The sequence below is a fragment of the Theropithecus gelada genome, chromosome 13, assembly GCF_003255815.1.
Source record: "Theropithecus gelada isolate Dixy chromosome 13, Tgel_1.0, whole genome shotgun sequence".
Taxonomy (NCBI): domain Eukaryota; kingdom Metazoa; phylum Chordata; class Mammalia; order Primates; family Cercopithecidae; genus Theropithecus; species Theropithecus gelada.
In genome coordinates, this window is record NC_037681.1 from 89,593,018 (window position 1) to 89,602,562 (window position 9,545).

The following is a 9,545-nucleotide window of genomic DNA, read 5'->3' on the forward strand; positions in this document are numbered from 1 at the left end:
AGTCTCTGAGGGGCGCATTATTGGACCCTGAACTCTACCTATGTATCTACGTATGTGTATGTATCTATGTATGTGTATATATGTATATATGTATGTATCTATGTATCTATCTATCTATCCATCTGTCTGTCTCTCTGCCATGGAACATCTTCCAGGCCAGCATTTCACAGGTCCACTGCAGAACTTCAGGCCCTTGTCCTTGGTATGACATGCAAAATGTGTGCTTGGCACTGCACCTGTGTACCAAGATGACTACCAGTGGCTGAGTTTAAACGTAGAGACCATGCTGCCTACTCATTGACTTCTCAGTGACATGAAGTTTCCTAAAGCAGATGAAGGCCTCGTCACACATGTCTGCCCCTTACCCCGGGCTTATTACCTTATGTGGATAAAGAGCGAGTTTAAAAGAAATCAGTGGACACATTTAAAAATATCAGTAATATCTCACTGCAGCTGTTCTAATCCATTCCTACCAACATTTTTGAAGAGATGTTGATAGCAAATCAAGCTTTATAACCATGTGATTCCATCTTTTGGTTTCAATCCATGCACAGCAGGAACATTGTGGGCACAAAGTTTCCAAAGGGAAAATTTATAGATTGGTAGTTAATGAAATACAGTTTTCCTCTTTGGTAAATTTAATTTACTAGCTTCACTATATAGGAAGAAGCAGGAAAAAAATTAAAACCAACTCACCTCCAAAACTGTTTTGAGCTTTTACTTGTCTGCCCAATTGACAGTTTCTACTCTCTGCTTTTGATGAAAATATTTTTTATTATTTTAATGTAACTTCTGAAAACTAAATTATCTAGAAACAAATAAAAAGATATTTCTTTTATAGTTCCCAGAAGAAAAAAACAAACACTAGGTAAGTTCTATCTAGCAGGTGGGGGAGATGTGATGGAGACAGTGATATTTGAGCTGAGCCTTGAACAATGAACAGGAGTCTACCGAGAGAGGCTAGGGGATGGCCCTCCACGATAAAACAACAATACGTACAAAGGCATGGAGGCATACGCATCTTGACTTTTCCGGGAATGGTGGGAGTGCTGGTGAAGCTAGAATATAGGTACATAGCATAAAGTGGCAGACGGGAAGCCTTTGGAAATCTTATTACAAAGGACCCTGGATGCCATTCCAATGACTTTGAACTTTCTGTAGGCTGCCAGTGAAATTTCCAAGCATGATAGAGTCATGTCTATCTATGCACTTCAGAAAGACAACCTCAGGGTTAATGAAGAAAATGCATTGGAATATAAGAAACTGATGACCAGAGTGATCAATTGCATGACTGTTGTGAAAGTCCAGGTGAGGGGAGCTGTGGGCACGGTCAGAGTTGAGAGGCATTTCAGAGATAAAATGACAGTAACTAACTGGATGTGAGGCTGAGAAAAAGGGCTGTACCAGATACATGGTGCTATCATTAAGTGAGCTCAACATTGCAGAAAAGGGATAGGTTTGGTGGGAGTTGCTCACAGAACATGTTTAGCCTAAGCAAAACCATAGCCATGGGCTCAGATAAAAGTTAAGAAGAGGAAACCATTCCTATATTCCTATAGGAGCTGCTATCTGGAAGGCCTAGTATACCCCACAGCTTTTTGACTGTGATTTTGTTTGATTTTAGGGACTATTCTTTTTCTGAATCTGAGCAATGTTAACGTGTAAAATACACCCACAGCTTCAGTTGGGTGAGAAGTTATCATAAATTATATTGAGTTTGTTGTGATACCTTCAGCTTCAACAAGTGATGAGTCAGGTCAACTCCACGTGAAAGTTCCTTGCTAAGCATACAGATATTCTGAAAGGTTTCCTGGTACACTGGGTCATGGCACAGATAGGAGAAATTGAGGATGATAAGTCTTTGACCCCACCTGGTAACACCTAGTTTGAGTCAACCTGGTTGAGTACAAATATGAGAAGTCTTCTCACTCAGGTCCATGCTTGCCTGCTCCTCTGTCCACTGCTTTCGTGAAGACAAGATGAAGTTCACAGTGAGTAGATTTTTCCTTTTGAATTTACCACCATATAGTTGGGGACTGTCAATATTCTGAGATTTAGGAGGCCTGCTTCTTATGGCATCATCATGGAAAATTTGTTTTAAAAAAATTCTCTTTCAAACACATGGACACAGAGAAGGGAACAATACACACCAGGTCCTGTTGTGGGGTGGAGAGTGAAGGGAGGGAACTTAGAGGATGGATCAATAGGGGCAGCAAACCACCATGGCACACATATACCTATGTAACAAACCTGCACGTTCTACACATATATCCCTTTTTTTAAAAGAAGAAGAAATAATGAAAAAAATCTTTTTTCTATTTATGTAATCATGGCATTTATGAGCATCTCTATAGAGAAGGATAATTGTGCTGATATTAGACAGCTGTCTGAGCACCTTACACTGACTTATTTTTAACAAAATGACTTTCTACATCACCTGATTCTGGTCTCCATGCAGGGTAAGCAGTCCCTAAGCCCTAGAAAGTCCCTGATCATCCCTCATTCTTGAATTTCTCCTTTTACCAAAATTCTTGAGCATGTTCAGGCAAGATGAAAAGCGTATTATCAAAATAAGTGGGTGAGATAGATTTCTTGTCACATTTGTTACAGTAAAATGGGTCTGCAAGAAAGAAAGATTTGCCTTGTTCTCTAGCATGGCCATTTATTTAAGAAAGCATCTGAAACATGAAGCTACCACAGCATCTCTCCTGTGGTTCCAGGCAGAAGTCTGAGGGTCTAGGAGGAGGTTCACTGAGAAATCCAGCCAAAGTAACTAGTAGTGCTGGGTTTCTCACAACAGGATGCAAAGGGGCTAGAATCAGATGACTGTTTTCATGATTCAACATACTACGCACTGGAAAACGTTACGGCAGACTCTACTTTATAATGGGGCTGCAAATGTAAAATGATTATCTAGAGCTAGGTCCTCTTAATAGCAGCAAAGTTTAAAAGGGTCAGAGGGAGATCCAGACACAGGTTAGATCTGATTTCTCTCCTAGTTCTGCTGTGAACAAGAGGTATAAGTTTGGCCAACTCAACCCCTGAAGCTCAGTTACCTTATCTGTAAAATGACTGCATTGTACTAGTTGTTCTCTAAAATTTCTTCTGCCTCTGACTTTTTAGGAGACTAATTTTTAACTCCTTTTTAAGCTATTGGGAGAAAATTTTAATTTTTTTTTTTAAATTACCTTGACTCTCTAGAGCAGGTCTCAAAACTATTTTGTCCCAGGCAGAGGAAATGAGACTAGGTACCCAGAAGGAGGCACCCTGCATAAAAGCTCTGTGCTCTGACAACCAGTATCAGGGACCCTGTAACAAATAATTAAACCAGGTCTCCTGGGACACTGCTAGTGGCATCGCCCCTGCTGATCACTCTTGCCAGCCAGACACTCTATCCTTGCTTTCTCATCATCGGCATCCAACCTGCCTACTAATCCATTGCTGTGGAAAGTCTTTTTTTAATAAAAAGATTATTTCTATTAGGAAGAAAACATCCCATGTTAAATAGGAAAATTAACTGAAATCATTTTCAGATGTGATTTTTAGAACTTATAGCCATTTCAAACCATAGTATTCATTTATACTATGCTATTTATTGTAAAACTTATTCTTTTTTTTTTCCAAAGAAAATAAGACAGTTTGCTTTATTTTAAAACAGTAACTTTCTTATATTGGGGCACTGACCAAAATTCAATACTGATACAAACATGTTTCCTAGGAGGTCAAAATATGAGCCAGGTGAATTTTCTGATTTTCACTAAAGAGAGAATTTTAAACCTTATAAAACAATTAGAAACAAGTCAGTGAGAGGTAAACATCAACAACTTGTGTAACATAAGCCACAGTACAAATTTAAGCTGATTAACCAAGCCCTGTCAGTTACCCCAAATCATTTTTGTTAATATTTAGGAGAATGCACATATTTTCAATAACTTAAAAGTGAATCTTTACTCCCACCTCTTAATACTCACAAGAAGTATAACTTTCTTCTTTTACTAGATTTAAATAATCCAAATATCTATTCAAGGTAGGATGCTCTGGCATTAACTATAGCTGAGTTTATCCGAATTAGAAAAATCATGAAGACTTATAAAGCATTTAAAAAATAATCATTTATAGCAAGTCCTTGAAAGCCCTAGATAAGAAAGGCAGTTCTCTACTTTCTAATAACACCTATGGTTTATATTACTTAATGTATTTCAACAAAACAGCATTCTGACCAATGATAATTTATAGGAAATTCATTTGCTAAGTATATGTTTTATTGTAAAGTTAATATTTTTACCAATCTTAAAAATTTTTAAACTCTATTCTGACATTTCCAGAAGTATTATCTTAGCAAAGTCACCTTTATGATGCCACTTATTAAACTGAAGGGAAACAAGATGGTACATTTCGGGTTTTACTTAAAAAGGGATTTGATTCAATAATTTGATTGATCACTACTTGAAAATTACATTTTCTTCCTCAGCACTGGATGGCAATGAGATGAAAGCAGCTTTCCTGGCTCTCAACTTCCCTTCTTCATCAATTTTTCCAGTTTTTCATAGGACCTATGCTAAAAATTCTAAAACTATATATCACATTAATATAACTACTTACAATTAATCAGCAATTTCACATCATCATTAAAACTTTTATGGTTAAAAAATGCAAGGTAAGAGAAGAACAAAACACATCAAACTAGAACTAAACACATTGGTAAAATAAGCGAATATTTTTTATAAGCTTGGATAGAGAAAGAAAGAAGATATAATTTTGCCATGTAACAGCAGATCATTGTTATTTGCCATTTCAGATTGTCTTTGCTGGACTTCTTGGAGTCTTTCTAGCTCCTGCCCTTGCTGACTATGTAAGTCTCACCTTTTCAAGTTTGCTACCAAAATGCATTTGCAAATAAATGTGGTACTAAATCGCTCTCAATCCCTTGTAAACTTCAGAATATCAACGTCAGCGATGACAACAACAATGCTGGAAGTGGGCAGCAGTCAGTGAGTGTCAACAATGAACACAACGTGGCTAATGTTGACAATAACAATGGAGGGAACTCCTGGAATTCCATCTGGGATTATGGAACTGTATGTAGCCAACATGCAATTTTCACTTTATTGTTTAAAAATAGGATTTCTTTTTAACAAAAAATGTGCATGCTAGCCGTAAAGAAATTAAAAATAAATTCTAATTACACATAAGCATACAGTTATAAGTAAAGATGCCCATTTTGCCCATCCAATTTTGTTCCCTAGAGATAACTACTGTTAAGAATTATTGCATGATCAGTTAAAATTTAAACCAATAAACATTATGTTCAAGGGATTGCGTGTATATACAACAAATATGAACATCCTTTTGCCTTGCCTGCAGATATCCTAAATAATGTTACACAACATTACTGCTTCCAAAACTTAGCCTATCTCACTTTGTTTTCAAAGTAGGTTTTATGATCCCCTTCTAAAGAGATTGAAATTGACATTTCACCTAAAACTCAGGAAATGCAAATGACAATATTAATTGGTAAGTGAGGAAAGAGAAAGAAAGAAAGAAGAAAGAAAAGAGAAAGAAAGAAAGAAAGAAAGAAAGAAAGAAAGAAAGAAAGAAAGAAAGAAAGAAAGAAAGAAAGAAAGAAAGAAAGAAAGAAAGAAAGGAAGGAAGGAAGGAAGGAAGGAAGGAAGGAAGGAAGGAAGGAAGGAGGAGGAAGAGNGGAAGGAAGGAAGGAAGGAAGGAAGGAAGGAAGGAAGGAAGGAAGGAGGAGGAAGAGGAGGAGGAGGAGGAGGGAAGGAAGGAAGGAAGGCGAGAAGGAGAGAAAAAGAAAGAAAGAAAGAAAGAGAAAGAAAGGGAGAGAAAAAGAGAAGGAAAGAAAAAGAGAATCAAAGAAAGAGAGGAGCAAAGAAAGGAACACTTAACACTAGTTAGGAGACTCAACTCTGCAATTATCAGCTATATATTTAACAAACTTTATACTTTTAAATAACAAAGTCTTCATTGTTTCCATTTTATCTGGTCAATTGGAAAAATAATTTTTGTCTTACCTGTCTCTGTGAAATGTGAGGATCAAAGGAGACTAAAACATGATAGCTTTTAAAGTCTATTTCAGTAAAACAGACGTATATAGAGGGGTTTTCATCATGCTAGAACCTGAAAATAAAGCAAACCAGTTAGATGCTCAGTTTCTGCCCTCACAGAATTGTAGTCTGTCCTCACAAATGTCAGCAATAAATATGATTGCCAAGCAGTGCCACATCCAGTGCTCTTATCCCAGCTCATCATGATCTTGGAGTTCCATTTCTCTCTGCTGGTGGAACTGACTTCTGATAAGAAAAGCTCCTCGGAGAATACATGCCTCACTATTTGCCATCTACTTTAACAGGGCTTTGCTGCAACCAGACTCTTTCAAAAGAAGATATGCATTGTGCACAAAATGAACAAGGAGGTCTTGCCCTCCATTCAATCCCTTGATGCACTGGTCAAGGAAAAGAAGGTAAAACTAAAAGGCTTTTTATTTTTGGTGAGGGGAGATGTTTTACAACCTTCAGTAAATAACGAGAAGATCACAGTCATTCCCTACTGACTACAGTATGTTGTTGTGTGCAGCACAAAGGGGAAGTTATTGGTGATTGCCTGAGGGAAGGCAGCTTCTGCCACATCAAATGCTGTGACTCACACCTACCTCTACAACCGCTGAGCAAAGCACTTGAAACCTTGACTGTTAGAGGAGCGAAGCTCTGGTCACACCAATAGGAGCCCTCAGTACTTTGTGAAGGACATTTTTCTGCAAGAGTTGGTTAGGGTTATCAGATTTAGCAAATGAAAATAGAAGATATCCAGTTAGGTTTGAATTTTAGGTAAGCAGCAGGTCTTTTTAGTATAATATATCCTATGCAATATTTGGGATATAATAAAAAAGATCCATTGTTTATCTGAAATTCAAATGTAACTGGGTATTGTATATTTTGTCTGGCCATACTAATCCAGGTGAGTGGAAAGAAGAGATCCATAATGCTTTAACATGTTTGCCTGAGTTCATATTCCTATAACTGATAAATGCGTACCTTTCGTTGACAAGGTAGAGAAAATAAATAAACTGCATTCTCAGAAGATGATTATTACATAGTCCAATCCAAGGAATCTATGATGATCAAATGAGGTCCAAGTTTCAGAATAAATTTAGCCTCAGACTTCTGTTTTTATGAGAAGCTGAGGTTTCAAACCAGCTAAATCCGTTAGGACACTTACAAATGTTACGATACACAGAAGAAGCTAGAAATGGCCTTCTTCATCTTGATTATGGAAAAATTTAGCTGAGCAATACTCACTGTTGGCCTTGAATACCCCTCAAGTCAACAAACCACTGGGCTTGGCATTCATTCTCTCCCATTCTTCCCTTCTACCTGTCTTTTCCACACTCAGCTTCAGGGTAAGGGACCAGGAGGACCACCTCCCAAGGGCCTGATGTACTCAGTCAACCCGAACAAAGTCGATGACCTGAGCAAGTTAGGAGAAAACATTGCAAACATGTGTCGTGGGATTCCAACATACATGGCTGAGGAGATGCAAGGTGAGTAGCATCCCTACTGTGCACCCCAAGTTAGTGCTGGTGGGATTGTCAGACTATCCTCACGCGTTTTCATAGTGGGCACCAGTGATGCAGGGATGGTCATCAAGGCCAACATTTGTTCAGTGCTTGCTCTGTGCTAGCTGCTGTTCTACGTGCTTTAAGTGCATTAATTCAATTGGTTCTTCACAGCAATCTTATAGGTTCTATTTTAATCCTACTTTATGGATAAAGAAATTGAGGTACAGAGAGGTCACAAAATCCTTGCCTGGGTCAATTCCAAGCATTTTGGCTCTGGATTCTGTGCTCTTAAATACGGAACACTGCCTTTCAGGTGTGAATCAAGAGTAGACTCAAGTCATATTCAAAAGAATGCATGAATGGCTAAATGAAAAGAGAATGCTAATAGAATCTATTAACTTTCTATAACTCGGACAATCACTGAATTTCTGGACATTCAAAGAATAGCTGCGGCCGGGCGTGGTGGCTCAAGCCTGTAATCCTAGCACTTTGGGAGGCTGAGACGGGCGGATCACGAGGTCAGGAGATCGAGACCATCCTGGCTAACACGGTGAAACCCCGTCTCTACTAAAAACTACAAAAAACTAGCCGGGCGAGGTGGCGGGCGCCTGTAGTCCCAGCTACTCGGGAGGCTGAGGCAGGAGAATGGCGTGAACCCGGGAGGCGGAGCTTGCAGTGAGCCGAGATCTGACCACTGCACTCCAGCCTGGGTGACAGAGCGAGACTCCGCCTCAAAAAAAAAAAAAAAAAAAAAAAAAAAAAAGAATAGCTGCACAAAAACAAAGTGTCTACCTAGGGACATAACTTAACAGCAGTTTTCCAGATCTCTGAATTGATTGATTTCATTACAACAGATAGATAAACCTTGACATTAATGCATAGCTAGTTTGGAAACCCCTACTCCCCCAATCCCCTGCAAGAAAAGAGTCCTTGAATAAACATTAATATAGGCTTCTTCTTTTCTCTTTATTAGGGGCAAGCCTGCTTTTTTACTCAGAAAAGTGCTTCACAACCAATATACTATGGATTGTGAACATTTCCTTCTGTGGAGAAAAGGTGGCGTACTAAACAGCTTTTTAAAGCCACTATGGATTTAGTCATCTGAATATGCTGTGCAGAAAAAAATATGGGCTCTAGTGGTTTTCACCTTGTCATTCTGAATTTTTTCTCTACTAGTTATGTTTAGTCTCTTTAAGTTTCAATAAAATCATTTAGCACTGAATTCCGTGTATACTCACATTTCTTACGATTTCTTATGACTTGGAATGCACAGGATCAAAAGTGCCATGTGGTGGTGGCAAGTTGTTGAAGTGCATTAGACTCAACTGTTAGCCTATATTCAAGACCTATCTCCTGTAAAGAACCCCTTCAGGTGCTTCAGACACCACTAACCACAACCCCGGGAATGGTTCCAAGACTCTCCGACTGCTCTGAAGGCTGCTCTATAGTTGTTGTGCACAGTAACGTTTCAGATCAGCAAGGACAGAAATTCACTCAGAGTCGCATAAGCCAGAAAGGGTGGTTTGTTGCAAAGATACAAGAATATCTCAAAAAATCTGAGAGCAAAAAAGCAGCTGGTTATCAGAAAGACTACATACAACCAGGAACTCTGCTGACACCAAGACCCAAGTCTGCTTCTCTCCCTGAAGCCATGTGTTACCTCTTCTCTCGTCTTCTCTAAATTTTACTTCCCTCTTTTTCGTATGTTGTAGATGGCTTGTTTTGCTCATGGCAGAGAATGGCTGAACCCAATTTTCAGCCTCATCTCCCATGTTTACATGTGTTTCCAGTTCAAGAGGTAATAACTCAAGTTGAATCCCAATTCCACTTTCCTTGATCCTGTTTGGCTCAAAGTTCACAACTTCCATTCACTGATGGCCAGGAGAGTGAAAGGTGTCAGAGAAAACAGAGACTCTAAATATTGTGTATTACAATATAAAACTGTTACTTTTTAAAAGTTGCTTCCATACAT

The 9,545-nt window shown here is 38.6% G+C and overlaps 1 protein-coding gene across 1 annotated transcript; it reads left to right on the forward strand.

Annotated features, from left to right (window-relative positions):
- Window positions 1-1,875: 1,875 nt before the first annotated feature.
- LOC112604570 (gastrokine-1) lies at window positions 1,876-8,795 on the forward strand. The gene is made up of 6 exons (XM_025353649.1): window positions 1,876-1,991; window positions 4,799-4,852; window positions 4,941-5,078; window positions 6,368-6,478; window positions 7,408-7,555; window positions 8,547-8,795. Exons 1-6 carry the CDS (start codon window positions 1,938-1,940, stop codon window positions 8,639-8,641), a joined length of 600 nt encoding a protein of 199 aa, XP_025209434.1. The 5' UTR covers window positions 1,876-1,937; the 3' UTR covers window positions 8,642-8,795.
- Window positions 8,796-9,545: the final 750 nt, after the last annotated feature.

Excerpts from the sequence above, each read along its gene's own strand:
- LOC112604570 (XM_025353649.1), top strand. The coding sequence starts at position 1,938 with ATGCTTGCCTGCTCCTCTGTCCACTGCTTTCGTGAAGACAAGATGAAG. Across the intron at positions 1,992-4,798 it reads AAGACAAGATGAAGTTCACA|ATTGTCTTTGCTGGACTTCT; the intron begins GTGAGTAGATTT and ends TTGCCATTTCAG. Across the intron at positions 4,853-4,940 it reads CTCCTGCCCTTGCTGACTAT|AATATCAACGTCAGCGATGA; the intron begins GTAAGTCTCACC and ends TGTAAACTTCAG.